The sequence below is a fragment of the Pezoporus wallicus genome, unplaced genomic scaffold, assembly GCF_028554395.1.
Source record: "Pezoporus wallicus isolate ANWC-B61680 ecotype Strahan unplaced genomic scaffold, APGP_CSIRO_Pwel_v1 contig_2025, whole genome shotgun sequence".
Taxonomy (NCBI): domain Eukaryota; kingdom Metazoa; phylum Chordata; class Aves; order Psittaciformes; family Psittacidae; genus Pezoporus; species Pezoporus wallicus.
In genome coordinates, this window is record NW_026640253.1 from 75,738 (window position 1) to 98,348 (window position 22,611).

The window sequence follows — 22,611 nt, forward strand, 5'->3', positions numbered from 1 at the left end:
CAAAGTATCTTCTGAGGATTTTGAATTTGTTATGAAATGCAAAATAATGGATTTGGTTTGTGTAAGTTGTTTCAAAATGGAGCTGCAAATGAAATGTGGCCTTTTTAATGGTGTATTTGAAACTGACACCCGGAAAAATGGCAACAATGAAACTTGGGGGGGAGGGAGAGGCTCTACTCAGTTAATTTCACACCTTGAGAAATTTGGTCTTCTGACTCTCTTACTGCTGTGTGTATACTTGGGCCAGTCATAACTTCTAAATATTTCTCCTGCTGTTCTTGGAGTTTGTTTATGGAAAAACTGTAGAAATCAAATCCTTCCAATATGCATGGTTGTGTTAAACTTGTGGAGCAACAAACTATGTGCACTCTTTTATTTGGTTGTAGTTCTGTATGAACTTCAGTATGGATTCCAGGTAGTGGAATCTAGCTGGAGATTAAAAGAGATGCTTGGAAGAAGAGTGGGATGTCTGATTCTTGTATGAATTAAGGGGATTAAGCTTCCTTGAGCTCTGCGCTCAGTGAACATCTTGATTCAGAGCTCTAGGTCAGATTTTCCTGAGGAGAAAAGTGACTTCATGCCCTCAGTGTGCTGGACTGCCCAAACAAATAAGCATGAAGAAAGAAAAGGGCAGAGAAAGTGCATTATACTAGTAAATTCTCTACTTACAGCTTATACTAGTAAAGCTCTCTACTGAGCTTATACTAGTAAATTCCTGAGGTGCTACAGCTATGGGATTTCTGTTACTGAGGCCTCACTAATGTCCTAATACAGACCTCAGAGCTGAGACAGATTGCTTAGTATTCTCTTGGTCTTAGGAGAGTAAAATATTGGTATAATGAGACTAGAACTATTTGTTGCTTGATGACATCACCAGGGTTATCTTTATGGTTTTTGGCATAAAGGTCTTTTAAAGTGCAGTTTGAATCAGTAAAAATGAAGTTAATGTACCTTTAAAGCTAATTAGTGATTTAAGTGCTTTTGTTAGTCACTGATGTATTTTAATCTCCTCTATCTGTGTTTATTCTGGAAAGAGAGTGGTTTAGTGCTTCAGTGGGGAACTGGCATGGCATCTCGGGCAAAGCGTGCACACCAAGGGAAAATCCTCCCCCTGTTCTTGACAGCAAAGGAACCTTGTGAAGTAACAGGTAATCCAGGAACCATATTCCTTTGCAAAGGTGGATAGAGCAGAAATATAATTTGAGTGATATACAGCATCCTTTTATAATAAAGCTGCCTGGTGTTCTAAACATATAGTGAAGTATTTGAAGGATAGAATGAGCGTATGAGATCATAATCTATGGGGGAAAATGGTAGAGACTTGCAATGTCTATGGGTAAAAAGCAGAGGCTCTTGTTATAAAATTCATTGTCATCCTGTTGTATGCATGTCTATGCATAAAATGATACCTGCTCTACAGATTTTGAGACTAATTTTTCTTTAGGTCTGGAAGATGTAAAGGTGAAGGCAGTTGCTGCAGGGTCCTATGATTCAGTGTCGCTCACAGGTAGGCGTTAGGTACAGAAGTGGAAGTCCTCGTCTCCGCCTGTAAAGGTTTGTGTGCTTTGGAAATGTTTTTTGCTTTTGGTTAGACTGGTAAAAGTTGCTCTGGCCTCATTAGTGCTGGTTAATTGTTTTGCAATAGCTTTGGATTCTGAGAACTTTATTATTTTTTTTTTTTTAAATTCATGTTTTGAATTATCTGAGTTCTGTGTGTTTCTTCTTGAGATTGGACTTAGCCCTAATGAGTAAGTAAAGGTCTGGGCTCATACTTAATGATTAGAAACTCTGAAAGGATTTGTGGAAGTACATGCTTGGGTAAGTCTCTGGAGCTGCAGTTGGATAACTCTGGATGGTTGAGCACTGGAACCAGTGCAGCCCTTTGTGCATGGAGAAAGCTTAAGTGGTTGTTCCAAGAAGGACTGCTGTGGCTATCCTTCTTTTACATGAGGTAATGCCTCTGCATAGGACTGTGCTGTGCAAGGGCGTGAAATAGCCAGAACTGTCTTAGGTGGCTCTAATGTAACTGAGCAAATCTGTGTAAAGCAGTGTGAGAGCACAAGGCTTATTTAAAGCAGTAGGAAGTTGCTTTAATCACTTAAGCACTTCCATAATGTCTATCATTTGTTCTTTGATCTTTTGGCAGTACTTCCATGCTGGAGTATTGAGTATCCAGTAATGAAAGTCTAATAAAGATTTGTGTTGTTGTTGTAGATAAGGAAAAGGGGAAACAGAATAGCTTTTCCTTCTGTAACCTTACGGTTTTGAAATGTGGAAAACATATTGAACCTTATGAAGACAAGACTTCACCAGACTTCATAGGAACAAGTTCTTAGCAAATAGGCAGCCATCTGGTACCTTTGTTGTCATTCAAGAAGCACTGCGAGTATTTGCTTATGCTGATCTACAGAGGTTTAGTTGTATGGGTTGATGTTCCAAGATGTAAATTATATTGAATTCTGTGATGCAGAGTGTGTATGTGATTAGTGAAGATTATAAGGACAAATAGAATCTTCTTTAGCTAATTAGTACCCTAAATAAAGATAATTCTTTAATGCTTTCTCTTTTTATTCAAGAGAGCAGTATATTGGACAGCAGGGTGACCAAGATGAACAGAGCAAGTGCCAGAGACTTTAATAATGTGATGCTATTGCTGCCCTTCATCATGAGTAATACTTGTTATTGGTTAAAATACTTTATATTTTAAGGATAGATGATATGGTAAAGCAGATACAGTACTGCAGGGTGTAAAGTGGGGATTTTTTTCTGGGAATCTCACGCTGTGATGCATTTACTTTGGCTCTGCTCCATGAGCCACCTGCTGGTAGGATACCAAACACCTGCGGTCAGGCAGGGTTTGACACATCTGTTGAAGTGGGTTGTTGCAAATATGAGTGGCGGTTCCTGAAAAGGATCTTTTTGAGAAGATCTGTTATCCTTTTTAAAGGATTCCTTTTTTTTTTGTTTCGGAGGAAAAAATAAAGGGAATGGTACTCTACCCAAATTAGGCAGAAACCTCCGGTGATGGGAATATGGTGCCAAGTGTCCTAAGTTTTACTTAAAGAAAACTGAGTTGAGCTGAAAAAGAAAATCTCAAGAAATGAGATGAGAGTTGAGCATATGATATTTCCCAGGATGAAGTAAATGCACCTTCTGGAAAAGCAAAGGAGGTGACAGAGGCAGTGTATCTTAGCTGTGGAAACATGAATGACCACAATATTTTTTTTTTGTTGAAATAAGCTGTTTCTGTCACCTCTGTTTTTTTTTCTCTTCAGAAGGTACTTCACTCTGGGAGGAGGTTTATCAATTTCTGTGGAGAAGTTGAGTAAAACAGTTGCTTGATTTGTTTTTCCTTTTCATTTCAATTGTGTTGTCTTAATGAGGAATGTGGGAGGTCCTGCCAATGACTCTCAATAATGTGTAACTTGAGAAGTGCTTGGTTACCCCTGCCCTATTTTTCACCATAGCTCATTCTTTGTTACTTTTACCAAACTGAGATCATTGTTGTAGCTTAAGTCCTACTTTTTTTCTCCCTCTGAAAGATTTGCTTCTGTCACACTGCTTGTAAAGTGCAGTGCTGACCTGAGACTTTCAGAAGCTTTGAATGCAGTGGAGATGTGCTTGGAACAATTCCCTGTTGGAAATGATATGGCTTCCAGTCTTTCTGGGCTCATGATCATGTACTTTATGTGTGCAGGATTCAATTCTTAACCTTGCAGCTTATACAGGATGGGAGAGGACTTCAAGAGGCCTGGTATTCTGTTAAGTGTGTCTTGTGGATTATGTTTGTTTTTTTTTTTTCCAACATAGAGGCCTAGAACCTGAGCAGAATGATTTTCTGCTGAAAAGATGGAACTAATTGTATGTAATACCTGCAGAAAGACTCATCTGAACAGTCATCTTGTTACAGTCAATTGGTTGTTAGGCTGTGAGCAACTCCAGCTTGCACTGGTAAAACATATGAAGCAGTGTGGATGTTTCTGTAAATATAGTTATTTGTGTGGGTGGAATCGTGGGGTGTGCACTTGCACAAATGCTTACTCTAGAAAAGAGGTGGGGAGACAAGTGATGACTTACTGAAGTCTCTCACTACTTGTCTAGCATTGTTTTGAGGCATGGTAATATTTTAATTTTGCCTTGTAATAGGTGGCACCTGCTTTAGTTGTATGTTCATAGCTGTGTGTCTGCCCAAGATGAGACAAGGAGCATTAAACTGTTCCTGCTTTAGGGGATTTACTGAATTTGCTCAAGCTGAAGAAGGCAGAGTTATGAGCAGAGCTAGAAGTCTGTAGCTCTTGTAGAGAAGTTGGGAGACTGTAATGCAGAGAAGAAGCAGCCAGCCAGGCTTTGAAGAGTCCCAGGTAATGGAAGGGAGTTAAATTATTTGCTGCAATTCATAAGATAGTTTACTGGACTGAATCAGAGCTTTGGGGTGGAGGTGAAAGCAGGCCTGCAAAACCAGAGTGAACTGAGATGGTCTGCTCCATGAGGGTCCCTAAGATGCTTTGATTTTCTATTTCTCAGAGAAGTTGACTGCTTTGGTTAGTTTTCTAACGGAAAACACAGCAGAAATGAGGTCAAGGCAGTTTGAGCTTGGGTTGTTTCAGGGAGCCAGTGTAGCCCTTGGAAAACAGGCTGTGTTGTTAAGGCCCTTGAAAATATTTCTGATGTCCTAGTTACAGCGTGCATGCTTGTGGTAAAGGGGTAGGAAAAAGCATACTTTGAAAACACAAATTGAATGAAATATCGCTCTTTCCTTCGCATCGCTGTTTTGAGTCAAAGCTTGTATCTGGTGGCGGTCTATGTATACCATTTTCAACATATTTTACTTCTCTGTCTATTGTAGATGAAGGACACTTGTATGTCTGGGGTAGCAACAAACATGGGCAGCTAGTGAGCAAAGAGATCTTTCTTGCTGAGCCGAAGAAGATAGACACTCAGTTTTTCTCACATGAAAAGATTGGAGCAGTTTGGAGCGGCTGGACCCACTTGGTGGCACAAACAGGTAGGATAACTGAAGTGGAGTAACATATGGCACCAAAACAGTTAATTGTCTTTATTGCATGCAAACAGTGTTCTTTCTCAATGATACTGGTTGCATGCAGGGTTCTGCAGTTTAACCTGAGCAGTGGTTATCTTTTGAAAGTGATGGACAGACATCCTTTGGCTTTTCTCCCTAAAGTATTACTGTTAAAGATCAGAGGGCCTAGGTGTCTTTAAAGGCAGTAGCACCTGCATGTACGCACTAGAGGGATGCAGGCTGTGTGCATAATCAGGTTACTGGTTGTATTGGGCGTGCATGGCAAGGTTTTGGTAGCAGGGGGGCTGCAGGGATGGCTTTTGTGGGAAGCTGCTAGAAGCTTCTCCTGTGTCTCATGGGGCCAGTGTCAGCCAGCTCCAAAGTGGACCTGTCACTGGCCAAGGCCATCAGTGATGGTGGTAGTGCCTGTGGGGTAACACAGAAGGGGAAAAAGTTACTGCATAGGAGCAATTGCATCCAAAGGGAAGAGTGAGAATATATGAGTGAAACGACTCTGTGAACTCTTGGTGCTAGAATTTGGAGGGATGTGATGTATGAGTAGAAAAACCCTGCGTTCTTCTAGCTGCTTTCTTAGCTAGTTAAAAGGAGTGTTTGAACTCTGAGTTTTAGAGAATGCTATACTGACAGTTTCAGAGCCGTAGTCAGTGTCATGTACTTCTTGGAAACTTTTAAGGTGCACTAAAAGAATTTATCTCAAAATGTATAATTCTAAAGCGCTCAGTGTCATTCTCAGTGGAACAGAAATGATAGAAAAAAGACCTTAGTTGGGATAATATGATTTTAAAAAAGTCTTGTCAACGTGGTTTCCTTACTTTGCTATTTCTTAATGATGCACACCCACTAAGTAAAATTTCCCTGAAATTTTAGTAACTTTACTGTTTCACCGTGTTGATACTTACCCATGGCCACTGCAGAAATGAAGTAAATATTTTAGTAGGTGATTTTTAGCAAGTAAAAAAAAAGAGTCAAGTGACTAGCAGGGATTTATTTTGGTGAGTGTTCCAAAGGAATTTAAATAAAAATAGGTTGATTTTTTACATCTGCATTAGAAAACGGGCCAAGCGATGCAGTGCTAAGTTATTGCTGAAACTGAATTTTATGTATTTAGAATACTAAATCTCTTTCGAAGTCAAGGGATCTGAACCTAAATCATCCAGAATAAGATTTCTAATGGCCTTTGGCAGCCTCTAGATACCAATCAGAATCTCATGGGACTTTCAAGGGTTTCTCATCTGCTAGGCATAGTGTGAGCTAAGCACATAACTGTTTCTGAAAAATCGCTTGTTGCCTGTGGTTAAACTTGCAGGTTTAACCTGCAAGTAACTGACAAAGCAGCCCACTTGGAAAGTTTTCTCTGCATGCAGTACTTCCTCCATTATTTTTGCCTACTTCCAGCAAGGAAGCAAATGTTGCTATATAGTACTGAAGACCCATAAACGCATGTTCTTCAGACTTTACTGGCTGTGCACTCCTATATATGTATTTTTTTTTAGCATGCACCCCAATATATTTCTACTGATGTATTTATAAATTAGAAATGCACTGCTGTCATCTGTTATGCAACCTATAAAACATGCCCAGTTGAACTTTTAAAAAGATGAGATAAAGGTGAAATAAACGCTACTAGAAGTACTATTTTTATTAACTAAAAAGCATTAGTAATTAAAATACTAATTGATCTATTTATTTTTTTTAACCTTCCCTCCAGTGGATTGTCTTGTGCATCCTCTGGGCAGCATGCACTCCACTTTGGAGTGTTGTGTTTTCCACTGAAAGCAGTGAAATTTTAAGAGGCCATTACAAATACTGTTTGAATTTGTTGGCTTTTTTTTCCCCTAGAACATTAATCCTGGTCAGAGTAGTAGTAATAAAACATTCATAATTGCAGCGGTTTTGACAGCAAATTAAAACTTTTCTCATTGGAAAAACACAGGAAGAAACTGGGTGGATAAAAGCTGGACACTCTGTTCATACATCAATACACAAATTCTGCCATTTCAAAATGACATTTTGATCTTTATCTGCCAGCTGAGTAGTGCTTGACCGCAGAACTAATGGAACACTGAAAAGTAAATGACAGTGTTGTTGTTAAAAGGAACCATCTGGAGGCAGTTTCAAGAATGCAGTGGTTTGACACTTTTGAAGTGAGTCTTTTAAATCAAGTTACCAACTTTTGTTATCAGAAGAAAAGGAACACAGCATAAATATTTTCTTCTGTATTAGGCTTTCCCTCTTTATGTAAAGCAACCTGTTTTAGAAGGCTTTTTTTGTTTTTCCTTCATGCTATTGTCAAAATTTTGCATTGCAATCTAAAGCAAAACACACAACGTTTTTTTCATTTCTTCCCTGCTGTCTTTACAAGGGATTTCAATTGCACCTGAAATCATTTTAATACCCACATATCTTTCGTTATATATTCTACCTCATTCAGCCACAGTTCTGAAAAGTCCTGTTTTCTGTCATTTCACTTTAGAGTTTTGTCAACTCTCTTCATTTGCTATAGTTTCTAGCACAAAGCAGTTCAGATTCATTAAGATAAATCCCAAGAAATTAATTGCTTGACTTAACAGCATTAAGGGATATTTTTATAGTATGTTGTGTTTTCCGTCCTCACCTTTAACTGATCCTCACCTCCAATTCTTTATTCTTTTTAATCATAGAAATGTCTTTTGGACTGTTTCCATTGTACACAATCTTACTGTAAAATAACTTACAAAATCCTTCAAGACAAGTAACTGCTTCTTTTTCTATCTGGATTGCTGATTTACATAATGGAGAAAACCACAACTGAGCTTTGTGACACCACTAGTACTGTTTCAAAATAAGTTACATTATTCTGCTACTAGTGATGGTCCTGGTCAATGATGGTTGATCTAAAAAGATGAAGGTTGAGAGACCCCAGTTACTTTTTGGTCAGGTTTCTGATAAGATGTGAACTTCTTAGTGTCTTTAGTTATTTTCTGCGTGAATGCTTGTATTGAGTGACTTTCAGGTATACTTTTCAGTTAGGACAGGCCAGTACTGTTACGTGAAGGACAGACCAGATGCATTCTTCTTGCTTCAGATTCCAAGTGCAGGTATTCTTTTCAGGTAGCTGCTTTGCAAAACGGTTTGCCTCCTTTCCAGCACTCTGCCTAATGGCACAAGGAGCACCACTGCAGTATAGGTGATGTTATTTTTGAATAATAATGAGCAGCTGCCTTGCATCACTCTGCTTAACAATGTCAACTTTATTTTGTGGTCTTTCTCAAGTTGATACAAACCCTTTGCTTGCTTAGATCATTTGAAAGAGAGCTAAATTGTGGCCTGTAACACTGAAGATGGAAATCAGGCTGCTTTGGGAAATGATAGAACTGATCTGACTTGAAGGCAAACCTAAATATAGCAAGAAAAGTCTCTTAAAGACTTAGAGGTGAATGAATCATCAACTTCCATTCAAAATGAGTTATCTTCTTTTCAATTGGCATGCCTAATAAACTTCCTTAATCTGGCCTGTTTTATTATCTAAAATCATCTGAATACATTCACTAATCTATTTTTCATGTACCATCACATGAAATTATGCCTTGTTTGATCTCAGAGTTCCAAGCTCTTTTACCCAGGAGTTACCTTAAAAATGTAGTCAAAATGGTATTTCTGCTGCCTATGCAAAACTGCCTATAGCTAAAATGTCTTGTAAGAAAAAATGCCTTGACATAGCCTGAAATAATATTCTGAATCCTCATTTCAAATGTACATCTGGGTCTGTGTGTCTTTGAATGTCCCTTGGTGTCGTGTCATTTAGGCTGCATAACACCACTCTGAAGTGGTCTGATGTGTTAGTGATCTACATGGTAAAATACAACCCATCTCCTGTTTTTTTTTTCTGAAGCAAATGAAAATGTGTCCCTCCAAACACTGAGAGCAGGCCAAGGGAATATTTCTAATCAGCTGGCCCGAAGAGGGAGTTTACCGCTGTAATTGCATTTATACGTGCTTTCTCTGCGACTCACTAGGTGAAGCTATAGGGCTTTGCTGATGAGTGGTGCGGTAGCTGTGATATAATTGCAGGGAGGGGAAGTAGAAGGACGTTGCTCCCTGGCACTCGAGCAATGCAGTTCCAGCCCACTAGAGGTCCTCTCCAGTTTTCTTTTGAGTCAAGGCTCAGCAGCCTTCCTCACACTGGAAAGCATACTTTCTTTTGCCTTCAGTTTTTCAGCATCTCTCTAGAACAGCAATTAGCAATATATATGTATGTGGGTACATACATATTTTATGTTAATGCTTGCCTGTGATACCAATAAGGCAGCTGTTTTATGAGGACTCTCTTTTCCTGTTTTTAGCCACTATAGCTGACAGTCAAATAGTTTGAAACTGGAGCTTTTGATGTTCTTTTTAATGTGAGACAGCTGTATTTCATTTGGTAGTATGCTGGGTTTTGGGAAAACAGGTTAAATACTAGAAATTAACTAAATCAAAAGCTGCAAATTGATAGGAACCTCCAAACGTTTTTAAAGCAGAACCTGCAAAATGAGTGTTTAAGGAAGAATAGCCTTTGTTCATCTGCCTTGGACTAAATAAACTTTACCTAAATTCTGGTAAATGTACTTGCTTTCCTATGTTCTTGTTATTATGGTTTTGTGGCGCACGGCTATTACCTCTTTCTTAAACAATACTGTAGCTTGCTTTTATGAAGCAGTGGGAGCTTGTGCCTCAGAGCCTTCCTGTTACGTTTCTTGCTGTTGTGATGAATACTGCTATTGTTCGCACTATAAGAGAAAAGCAACAAAGAATGTCAGTTGAAGATGAAGAGATTTTAAAGTGGAAACAGCTGCCACAGGGGAGACTGAATGAGTTATTCCAAAGTATGATGTTGAATTCCACCTGTATGCCCCAGTGTTAAATCCAGTAATTTTTGCTTGACAGAAAACTTTTCCCTGCATGCAGGTCTGTGGAAGGCTTGCCCCTGCTAGTTTGTTCCAATACCAAAACTCCAGCTTATGACAAAAAAAGAGAAATGGCAAAACAAACCTGAGAGACAAGGTGAAGGCTGAATTGAGATCATGAATGGAATCAAACAGGAAAATGTCGCCAGCGTAAAGCCCTTGTGGCACTTCATGTATTTGCTCTGGGGATTTTTAGGAGCACATGCAGCACTTACATGGGAGGGCCTATTAAGTGGGAAAATTGCTCAAGTTAGAATGAGCAGAATATAACTTTCGCCTCTGAAAACTGTGGAACTTGAAAGATAGTAAGTAGATCATGAAATAAGTTTTTAGTGCATATATTGCATGTGTTTTCACTTGTCATTGCTTTCTGAGTTTATGCTGACGATATGGTTGGTTTAAAACATACACGTCTCATAAGCTGATTTATAAGCTGATAGTGGAACTTTTGGTTACATAAACGCCCTCTCCCCCACAACCATTAGATGCATCTGGTTTTAGCTGCCAAATTTTAAAACTTTAGGGCCTTTCTTGAAGGTCTTGCATTTGATTTATGAAGCGTAGAGTGTGTAAGGGGAGAGAATGAAACGTATAAGCTTGGGGACCAAAATTCAGAAGTTAAAGCTTTGTGGAAATTCATATGGGATCTGTGGGAAATTTAGTGTGCAGTAACAGGATTAAAGATTCTAGATGCATATGGGAATTGCCTTATTTCTTGTATTGTCTGCCAAGCTTTTTCCCTTACAAATCCATCTCACTGCTGTTTCAAATTTCATAAGTATTTTTAAGTGAAGTTTGTATAAGCTACTGAAGTTGTGGTCGATGGGAACTGTGTTACTTGGGAAGTCTATTCCTGTCTGCAGCCTGCTGGGGACAGGGAATGTCCTTCCTCTTCCATGGTTTCTGATGAAACTTATGGCAAGTTTGCACCCTGGGGATACTCTGAAAACTGAAAGATGTCTGGGAAAGCACATATGTGAAATAAACATGAGCATTCACTTGACATTCTGTGGGTACATGTAAGATTCATAGGTGTGGAATCAATGTTTAGGTCAGTGCAAGATGTTTAATGTAACTTAGAATCATAGAATAGTTAGGGTTGGAAAGGACCTTAAGATCATCTAGTTCCAACCCCCCTGCAGGGACACCTCACACTAAACCATTCCACCCAAGGCTTTGTCCAACCTGGCCTTGAACACTGCCAGGGTTGGAGTGTTCATAACCTCCCTGGGCAACCCATTCCAGTGCCTCACCACCCTAACAGGAAAGAATTTCTTCCTTATATCCAATCTAAACTTCCCCTGTTTAACTTTTAACTCGTTACCCCTTGTCCTGTCACTACAGTCCCTAATGAAGAGTCCCTCCCCAGCGTCCTTATAAGCCCCCTTCAGATACTGGAAGGATGCTATGAAGTCTCCACGCAGCCTTCTCTTCTCCAGGCTGAACAGCCCCAACTTTCTCAGCCTGTCTTCATACAGGAGGTGCTCCAGTCCCCTGATCATCCTCGTGGCCCTTCTCTGGACTTGTTCCAACAGTTCCATGTCCTTTTTATGTTGAGGACGCAATACCAAGTGAGGTCTCATGAGAGCAGAGTAGAGGGGCAGGATCACCTCCTTCGACCTGCTGGTCACACTCCTTTTGATGCAGCCCAGGATATGGTTGGCTTTCTGGGCTGCAAGCGCACACTGAAGCCAGCTCATGTTCATTTTCTCATTGACCAGCACCCCCAAGTCCTTCTCCCCAGGGCTGCTCTGAATCTCTTCCCTGCCCAACCTGTAGCTGCGCCTGAGATTGCTCTGACCCAGGTGTAGGACCTTGCACTTGGCATGGTTAAACTTCATAAGGTTGGCATCAGCCCACCATACAAGCATGTCAAGGTCCCTCTGGATGGCATTCCTTCCCTCCAGGGTATCAACCGAACCACACAGCTTGGTGTCATCGGCAAACTTGCTGAGGGCACACTCAATCCCACTGTCCATGTCACCAACAAAGATGTTGAACAAGACCGGTCCCAACATCGATCCCTGAGGGTCACCACTCATTACTGGTCTCCAGCCGGACATTGAGCCATTGACCACAACTCTTTGTGTGCAGCCATCCAGCCAGTTCTTTATCCACTGAGTGGTCCATCCATCAAATTGATGTCTCTCCAATTTAGAGACAAGGATGTCGTGTGGGACAGTGTCAAACGCTTTACACAAGTGCAGGTAGATGACATCAACTGCTCTACCCCGTCCATCAGTTCTGTAGCCCCATCACAGAAGGCCACCAAATTGGTCAGGCAGGATTTCCCCTTAGTGAAGCCATGCTGGCTGTCACCAAGCATCTTGTTGTTTTTCATGTGCCTTAGCATGCCTTCCAGGAGAATCTGCTCCTAGATTTTGCCAGGCACGGAGGTGAGACTGTTTGGTCTGTAGTTCCCCGGGTCATCCATTTTCCCCTTCTTGAAAATGGGGGTTATATTTCCCTTTTTCCAGTCATCAGGAACTTCACCTGACTGCGGTAATTTTTCAAATATGATGAATAATCTTTGGTATTTTGAATTAATGCTCTCAATTGGATTTATTTCAGTTTTTTTTTCCATAGACTCACATAGGAATACAAGTACTTAACCTCTGCAAAATACATGTGTAAATTATAAAGTGTTCTGGAAGTTTGTGGCAGTTTACTATTTTTTTTATGTCAACCCGTCAATCCAGCGTGTTGATTTTTGTGAAGTAATTTATGTCAGAGGAGTCTTTTCTTTTGGCAGGAAGTTCCTTTCCAGTCATGAATCATTCCATTAATGCAAAAACTTAGAGGACGATGCAGTAAAGCTGATGAACTGATGCAGAAACATTTCTATTTGTTCTCAAGCACTACAGTTCAGGCAGCCCTGTGATACCTTTTTCTTCCTGTTTGAGGAGGAAATGTCCTCACTGAGAAGGGAATCCTTTCCCGAGTAATCCTGCCGTTTTGAGAGCTTTGAAGCCAGGTGTCCAGACTCCTCCTTCTTTGTGGTCTTCAACTGTTTCTTTCAGTAATCCAGAATTCTGCTCCAACAGCACTGGTTTCTGTTGTTGGAGTTTGGTCACCAAGTCTGTTTTGCCTACAGGAACAATTGTTTTGAATCTTCTTTGCTGATTGAAACAAGCCTTGATTCCACTCCAAGCATGGCTCAGTCTGTACTTCTGTAGCCCCAATTTAGAGAGTTTTGTAAGGCCCACTGTATACAGATTCAGCCAGTCCTCAGGAAGGGACCTTTTGTGGAAGGGAAGACTCTTGCAAAGATTAACTTTGGAAATGTGCAGTTCTGGAGTTGGTGTGCAACACCTTCTTTTCATCCATATTTATCAATGTGTAGTCTTCTTGCCTTCCACAAGGTATAGTAGGATCCTTTGTCTCCTCTGCGATCTTGTGCTGTTTGGCAGTCTAGATTAAACATCTTCATTTTAATTGAGGAACCTGGTAGAATATGCTATGCTTTACGTTGCTGGGGCAGTTGAGAGTGATGTTGGGCAGGTATCCTGCCTGAAGAAAATGTTACTACTATCTCTGTACTATAGTTGTTGAAGTTTGGTGTGTTTCAATGTGAGTGGGTCTCCTTGCTTCACTTGTTTTGGACCTTACGTTGTTCATGGGATCAGGGGAATCGTCAGTATGGTAGATCTAAATCTAAAAATTAACTGAAGTAGAATATACTGGAGAAGAGAAATGAAGGAAACCCAGAAAGCCTCACCTAGTGACCTGAAGAGCCTTATTCCTCAGCACCTTGTGAAATTTATCATGTTGTTATCTTTTCCCAGGGTTTTAATGGGAATTCTTCCCTCAAGCAGCAATGAACTGAAATTAACAGTTTATTTATGGAAGGTTTCTGCAAATAAAACTTAAGCAGCCAAATCCTGCAATACCTTTTGTTTTGGGAGTGGGATCTTGCCAGAGCTAGTATGCAAAATTGTTCTTTAAACTCCCAAATTGCCACTGAATGTCAGGGAAAATTTTCTGCCAGAAGATAGGTCTCAGTAAGTGGTCGCTCTGCTGTGTGTGAGCTCTCTTGGGGCACAGCAGACTTTGTCTTCAGCAGCTCTGGCTCACCAGCACAACAGGAGCCTTCTTATTACATCCTACTCTGTGTTAGCTCCTCTTGTTTAGTTCTGTCTTGCAACACAAACATGGCTTTTAGATATCATGTTCTTTCTTTAACAGGAACTGAATAAAGAAAACCTGTGGGCTGGATCTGGCTTATACAGTCTCTTGTTTTTTTCTTGCTTTACACTATCAGCTTTTGTTACCAAGTTAATGAATTTTTAACCCACTGAACATTAAAACATCCTGGATGTTTTAATTGCATGGATTTGAGTTCTTGATAGCTATACATAGCTAAAAGGGATTGGCAGTTTCTTTGGCTTCATGGGCTGGCATCATTCCTTGGCTTTATTTTTAAGCTTACAAAGTTAGTGAGCGTGTGTCTGTGTATTGCTTTGTGGTTCAACACTCCTATTTTTCCTGCTCCCTGCTGGGAGTTACTTCTACATGACTCTGGTAATATGGTAATAATCTTGAAGATATTCTACCTATGGTTTGGCACCTGAGGAGGAGGTCACGATGAACTGAAAGTAAGTTCAGAAAAGTTAGTATCAAGTGTTCAGAGCTGTTTATATACAAAGGTACTTCACAGAAAATAGAAGCTTGCTGACAACGTCTTTTGAGTAATTGTGTTTCTTTGGTAACAGTCCCTCTTTTGCCTCTCCTTGTTCTTAGTACCTTTCAGTTGGTTAGTAAACAGTTGGGTGTGCCATGCCACACTATATTTTTTGTATGTGAAGAGAGAGGTGTCAGGAAGATGCTCAACTGTCATTAGTTTTGATTGAATTGTAAAATAGAAATATCAGCAATTTGCATTAAGGGCAAAGAGACATTATCAATATTTATTTGAAACTCCCCTTGTAAGCTATACTGTGAGTATACTGACAAATGGAGATTCAGATGGTTTATGGAGAGGAGGATTTAAATGGATTTTTATTAAATTTAGCTCATGATAAATGATGCGTGTTTTTAGCAAGAGTTGTAAACCAGGAGGGAAAGAGCAATGACAAATTTTGCAGATCTTTTCTGTTCATCTTCTGTGTGTGGCAGCCTATAGACTGCTTCTCCCACCATAAAAGGGGATGATGCAGTGCATAAAGTTAGTCTGTCTAGGTTTTCCTGGCCCTGATGTCCTTTCATGCTCACTTAGTCTTGTCCGAATGTATATTACTAACTATTCTATGACTGGAAGAGTTAGGAGATTGATCAGTCATCATTCAACATGACAGTCTGAGCCTTTTCTGACACAGATCACGCGTGGGGGGACTGAGGGACTGTACTATCTTGAATTTCTCCCCATTTTTTTTTTTTTTTTTTTTTTGTGCCATATCTTCTCTTTTGCTGTTGGAAATAGCCATTTTGCTAGACCTAAGTAACGTGTCTGTCCTAACTTGAAGGAACTTGATCTTTAAAGAGCTCTCAGAAAAAGGAACCTTTGAGATGTGGATATGGTATAGATTTTGTTCAGATCATTAGTGTGTGAGATGAGGGATTCATTACTCTGTTTTTTTGTTTTTTTTTTTGGTTTCTGTGGTTGAGTTGCTGCAGTTTATGCCAGCAGTATATTTAGCAAACGTAATAAACCAAGGTCAGATGCGTTAGCAATTATGTGGAAAATTATAGGGGAGAAAGTTCTATTGGGACCTCAGTGGCAACAACAACAGGACAGTGCTGTGCTGTGAAGGATACTAAGAACAACAGGCTGAGAACTGTAGATTAAACTGAATTTATGAAAAAGTGCAAAAGCTGAAGCTCCTGATCCCTGGCTGTGTGAAGATGGGCTAACCTGATCACAGAAAGGTGTCACTTATGTGACAGTGGCTTTGGTTGCCTGTATCCCCTACCATTCTTATCTCTTCCCAGTTATGGTATGTGGGCCGTATCTGGGTTGTGTTCCTGCTCAGAGGCTTTCACATAGACTGTTTGCAGTGGTAGCTTCCTTTTGTGTTATGAAATAATACCTTCTTATGGTGCTTGTCTACAGGAAACCTCTAAGTGTGGTGGTTGTTCTGTTTTCAGTATTGTATACCACTAGAGCCAATTTGCAAAAGGAGTTGTAGTTTTGGGGTGCTGACAAGGGCAGCTTGTTGGGTATGAGCTATTTCTGTGGGTTTTTACATTATCTTATTCTTTTTCCCTTTTTGCAGATTAAACTGTGTTGGTATTGCGATTATGGTCATTCTCTTAGGAACACCTCCCCTTTCACAGCTATTGTGCAATCAGGGTACAAAGCTGATACAAATTCCCTTTGAAGAGGGAAAATTTGACCACCAGTGTCCTTGTCTTTCTGGTTCTTCTGTATACTTGTAGCTGGAACTGTTGGCATTATTTGAGCCATTTGCTCTTTTGTGAAACTATTTCTGTTGTGGCTTTTTTTTTAATGATAAACCATTTTTCCTGAATCATACTGGAATTGCTTTATTCACATTGTACTAACACCTGTCAGTTCACCTATTTGAAGCTGAAAAGAAGCAAAGGTAAAGGCAAGAGAAAAATTTACTGCTCTAAACTTGTCATAAGCTGCCTCCAAGTTCCACATTCATAGCTATTACTAGAGAGAGATCAAAATGTGGAATAAGTAACTTGCAAGACCACTGTTGTTTGGTTGCTGTTCTGACAGATGGGCCCAGTCACTATACAAGCTTAGTCACCTTTTTGCCTCCTGGCTTTTAATTCAGCTTTTAGACTCTCATGTGTTGTGGGTCCCAGAAGCTATGCACAGTGATTCTTCTTTATCAGGCTCTGTTATTCAGCAAAAACTATGGGCTCGAAGACTGGGTTAGGGGGTTCTTCCTTTCCATCTGGCAGATCTGGGGTAGGGGGTGTGTGTCTGTGTGCAAAAAAATGACTGATCCATTTTGAGTGTTGAATGTAACCACATCATGTGATGTAATTGTGTTTAGTGGAATGCTGATAGGATTGATTGAAATGTTGTCAGCTTGAAGCCCTTGGTAGTGTAAAGAATTGATGTGAAGCAGGCAGATGGTGAGAATTTGCACTTCAGAAATTTTGCAGTTATGCGAAGTGGATATAACATGGTCTCAGACAAGCAATTTGAATGCTTAGCAAGGTAGAAGTGCATTGCACTCGCTTTGCATAGAATAAAAAGGTGGAAGCTGAAACCAATGATTAGATAATAAACTCAGCTGTATTGCAACTGATTGCCAACACGGTGTATGTTTACTCAAAGTACCCTCTTGGTTCTGTTGGGTCTCTGGACACATGCACAAGAGAAACGGCTATGGCATTTTCAAGTAACTTCATTTAAAGCTAAGCATTACTAAGCTCAACTTTTGAAAGAAGCTGCCTAAGTGTAAATGATCTGTGCATGTACATGCATTGATTTACAGATCTCATTTAACCTTAGCAGCATTTTAAAACTGTTAAATACTTGTTTTCAGGACCTTTGAATGACTCATACTGTTTAGTAATTAGTTATTTGGGCTTAATGCTCACTAATGAATCTTACTATTTGAACATAGATAATGTGCTTTTTAAGAGCTTAGAGGCAGTTGAATGTTTCTGAAAAAACAGTACATATCTGCCTTCTTCTTTTCATGGCTACCTCGAGGTACTTTTCAAATAATGAATTTGAGGTAGGATGCAGGAGATAGATGAGCAGCTGCGAATTCTGAGTTCCAGATGTGTAGTCTTGTGGAAGGGCTTTTTCCCCTTCTTTTATACGGAGGAAGTACAATGAAATCTGCCAGGAGAGTGTATCCACTTTTTTATTTGGTAGCTACACTGATGGCATTTATTCTTTAAATTGTTGAAGTTGTGAGGAGCAATGAAACAATCCACCATAAGTCTGTGATGGAAAATTTCAGTTGGCCATATGTACTTGTTACATAGGGTTTACTTTCTTTGAGCACTAGGAATGACTTTGTGCTACTGTAAGATGAAGTTGTATATCTATTTTAAAGTATGTGCACTGGGGTACTTTCTGTTATGTGGGGGTTTAATTTTTCTGTCTTTGTAAGCATTCAGCTGACTTGAGCTAGATTTTTAAGTGCTCTGAAAATACCACAACTGACGTCTGTGTTTTAGCACTTGAGTCTAGTACATGCACAAGTGTGGTTAGGAACTGATATCCTTTAACATTTATTCTGTTTCATAAGCAAAATCAGTTTTCTTTAGATTTTTTTCCTGCACTGTTCTGTGACTTGATTTCCTTAAATGAAAGGTTAATGATTTTTAAATACAGCCTGTGAAAAACACTCCTTATAAATACTCTTTAAATCCAAACCTTGCGATTAATTCCTACTATATAGTAGGGTTGTTTATTGGTTTCGTGTAACTTTTATGTTGGTGTTGATCTACAAATCAGTTTTTGTTTTGGCAGTATAATTTGGATACTAATTTTTTATAATTGTATGTATGGAAGCACATACTGTGAGTGCATTAATACCAGATAGTAAGATTAACCTGCCATCTTGAGAAACTTGAAGCCAAAAGCTAAAGAGGGCCAAACCAAGAACAAAATTAGAACAAACATATAATTTGTACCCTAAGGAAAATTTTGAAGGGAAGTCTGCAAGCTTTTTTGCGCACTTGTGCTAAATCCTCTTGTATGGGAGGAGCTATTTCAAGCCAAGCTTGTGGCATGGCAGTTGAAACTTGGGTGCAGCTTCCTCTGCTTTTTGCAGTTTCTGTTCTAACTTCAGTGCAAAGACTGTCTCTTGGTGTAGGTACATATGTTCTGTGTAGGTACATATGTTCTGTGTAGGTCCCAAGCTGAGATTGAGATCTGCAGGTGAAGGGGAGTTGCATTTATGTATGTTCCTTAGGATGCACTTTAGGTCTTGGGAATGTTCTGCTGGTTTTAAGATCTTTGGTTCAGGTCTGCTGTCTTCTCTGTCCAGTATGGTGAAGAACACAGTATGTAATAAGAATAAAATAATCACAGCAGTTTCCTTCTTTTGGGACAAAGGCCTGAATGATAAGAAGGTATTAGCATCTGATTCCTACAGAAGAGAAACCATGGGGGGGGATTTTCTTAGGTAACTCAGTGTCATTTAATTGAAAGAAAAATTGTACAAAATATTGTGAAGCTAAAGATCTGTTCAGGGAAAGTGTTTTGTGTCAGCTTTGCTAAGATCTTGTCATCATGAATGTATGAAATCTTATTTTTCTAGAAACTTTTATCTAAAATCTTAACTTTATGAAGTTGCCTGAATATATATATATATACACACACACATATATATGCATACAGAAACTCCTTTAGGAGTATGTTTTCCTGCTTGTCCTTTGTATTCCCAAATAGTAAGCACACTGAAAATCAGTTTGGCATTTCTCATCTTGAGTTTTGGACCTTGTAACAGTCAGTGGTCGTTCTGTTGCAGTTTGCCTGTACAATGTGCCTGTTAGTGAAACAGCCAACTAGAGCCAGGGCAGTTCATTTAAAAGTAAATGAACAGTAGAATTGCCAGAAGAAGAGGTCAGGCTATGAGGTCAATGTAAGGCTGGCAGTGTGGATTACTATAAATTCATCTGGTTTGAAGAATCATCCTGACAAGTGCCACAGTACAAAGGAGGTTGTTAAATCCTTTTGTGCTTGTCTCCTCTTGCTTGCTCACTTTGCTAGAGATTATAAAAAAACTCCACCAAACAAACCCAAACCACCCTGGGCATGCACACAGGCAGAAACCGAAAGCTGAAGTTTAGCAAACTGCTGATGTCTCTGATTTAAAAATCTAGGGTAGTTATTTAAAGTTTCGCTAATCCACCAGAGCTGTGTTGGAGCAGCATTTGTCAAAATCAGGTCGTGCCATGCCCTTGGGATTCAAATCCTTGCAGTGAACTGATCCTCTGTAGGTACAAATTTGATATGTAGGAATGTTTTCTGAGTGTCTGATTTTTAAGCTTTTCACCTCAGAGCAAAAAAATGACTCTTTCTTACCTGGCTACCTGGCTTAGAGCAGGAGAAAACTCATTATCTTTACAAGCTGTCCTGTCTCATATTTTGTGAAGCACGAATGGGAGGGTAACTGCTTCTTTCAGTCAACATTGTTTTTAATGTCAGGGCAAAGGTGGCCATGAAAAGCCAAGAGCTTTTTGTTCTTATCCTCATTGCTGGTCCCTCCTTATTTAAGGAGGAAAGTTCTCATTTCTCCCCTCTCTCACTTTGAAACCTAAACTCTTCTAATTAACAGGCAGCATGGCACATCAATATTTACATTATAACCCTGTTCATGTACATACCCAGGTAATCCTTAAACACAGATGTGCTGGCATGCGAAGTAAATATAAATGCGGTAGCTATACAGAGGTAGTTGTGGGCAGCTATTGCTTCGCTTGGTATACATCAGAAGTAAATCTCACTAGTACGATTCCTTCTTGACTAGGAATTTCAGATTTCTTTACAGGAGGGACTTGCATTACCTTCATTGTATTTACAAAGGTAGTAACATTTCTAAAATATTTCTAAATGTTTAGACTTCCAGGTTTAAATTGTTGCCTCATACAGCTGTCCTGTAGCTCTGAAATCTGATAGCATCTCACAGTCAGTCTCTTTTTATGTGAATTCTAATGAGTTAAAGGTTTGAGCTGGAACAAGAAGGCAGGAGTCAAATGGATAGCTGGGTAGCACGCTCTTATAGATGATGGATTTTTTTCAGGGCATAAATGGCATTTAGATATTTTCACCATTATGCAGCTATTTACACCTTTGTCCCCTCTCTGTTTCTCTCTGCAGTCTCCTTGATGTTAAGCATCTTGTCCTCACATAGTTCGTGGTGGAATCTTGTATGTTCCCCTTTTTCACCTCAATTCAGTTTTTCTTAGGGTATAGAAAAATGGGGATACATCACCTTATTGCTCATTATTAATCTCTTGACTTCAAAGGGCATAAATTTTTCTTCCCATAGACAGTTCCCATAGACTGTTTCGTTACTATGTCAGTGAGAATGCTGGAAGTACAACTGCTCATTACTTGAGGTGAAGAGCCCATTGTGTTGTAGTCATTTGTAGTTACTGTTCTAATGGTTCGGATTCTGAACAAACAGGGTGATCTCCTGGAGGGCTCTGGGGACACCATGGTTGGTTTTGTTATACTGTGTTATTCTTTGTACTTTATTTCAACACCAGGGTTGAACTTGATTGGAGGTAGAACTCAGCTGCTTCTGGAGCTGCTGAGAAAGTTAAAGCCACTTAGCAAGTCCCAGGATTGGCCATCTAAGACTTTTTTTCCCATAGTGCTTCCTGTTCCTTTGTAGGTATTGTGACTCTTAGAATTATCTGTGTCTGAGGCTTGTTATCTGTGAAATCTTTGTGCAAATGGTCTCTGAATATTTGTTCTTGGGATGCATCTTGTGCACAACAGCAAAAAAACCCATTCTTCAGACTGCCATTCCAGAGCATTTCTAGTGATGCTTCTGTGTCTGTCTTTCCACAGCATGCCCTTGAGTCTTTTGATAAGAGAAATATTTGCACTGGGAACTTAATTACCTTCACTTTCTCCTTTGTAGACAGATGCCTCTTCCTTCTTAGATGGGCTCAGATAGCAATGGGATATTGAGAGTAGCAAGATCATTTGCATTCTCCAGGTTAGGCAGATTCACAAATGTTTGCAAGATTGGGGTTATAGGTAATGCTTTTCAGAAAATAATGGGAAAAAAAAGTGTGTATCTATTGTAATTTGTAATCTCTGAATAAGACTTGCTGTAGCACTGTACTGTGTTAAATCTAATGAAAAAAGACCTAGACCTTATCTCAAAGGGGATAAATGTCTAAGCAATCTGTTTACAAAGAGTAGGAGACAGGACACAAGAAAGTAATTGTGAACAAATAAAAGCATGCACTTTTCTATCATAATAGTTCAGGGGTGTTGCTTTTGCAAAATGGTATTCAGAAAGAATTGAGTAAGCTACTCAGTTTTCTGGGAAATGTTAGAGGAAGAGATGCTCAACTGAAGAAGGAAGGAAATTCTAGGTCAGGGAGGCCTGTATGGAAGAGAGCATGTAACAGTGCAGAAGGGCATGGAGATATAAATATAGAATGTCAGTAAAAGTGTATGACTCATACTGCTGTAGTAGCATAGTGCAGAATATATTTGCAGAAGTACAGAACAAAAACCCTATGGTATACTATGATGCATTTGCAGCTAGTTTTCCGTAACTGGTTAATGTTTTATGCATCCTGCTTTTTTAGAAACATCACTAAATTGTACGCTGATTTTATTTTTTTCTTCTTTTTGTTGTGACTTTGTTTTTAGATGAAGAGTTAACTCCTCTGTTGAACCTTGAATGCAGCAGCTCTGCTTGACGGGTAGAGATGAGTTAGATTTGTTTTTAATCATGTAACTAAATTTAGTCAGCAATCTGCATTTTAAGGCATTGCTATTAAAAGTCTAAAAGTGAGATATGTATCGTAGTTTGAATTTAAAATGAGCCACAGGCACAGCTGGTGAGGCAGTCATGACTCTCTAATCATGAGTGGAGAGAAATGAGAAGGGAATTTTCTCATCTTGCAGGATGAATGCAAAATGTGATAGGTGCTCTAACACTTACCCTTGCTCCAACCTCCCTTCCCCAGCTTTGTTTCATGGTTGCATGGACTTCATGACCTCCACTCCCTGCA

General features: G+C 39.6%; 1 protein-coding gene across 6 annotated transcripts in view; it reads left to right on the plus strand.

Moving 5' to 3' along the window:
* SERGEF (secretion regulating guanine nucleotide exchange factor) overlaps positions 1 to 22,611 on the plus strand; it is a 162,376-nt gene that overhangs the window by 4,837 nt on the left and 134,928 nt on the right. For 4 of the 6 annotated variants that reach the window (XM_057418151.1, XM_057418153.1, XM_057418156.1 and 1 more), the window contains exons 6-8: positions 1,035 to 1,148; positions 1,445 to 1,507; positions 4,847 to 5,005. In XM_057418151.1, the coding sequence (XP_057274134.1) occupies positions 1,035 to 1,148; positions 1,445 to 1,507; positions 4,847 to 5,005 (336 nt within the window). The remainder of the gene's footprint in view (positions 1 to 1,034; positions 1,149 to 1,444; positions 1,508 to 4,846; positions 5,006 to 22,611) is intronic. The other 2 variants (XM_057418154.1, XM_057418152.1) reach the window with 2 other exon arrangements.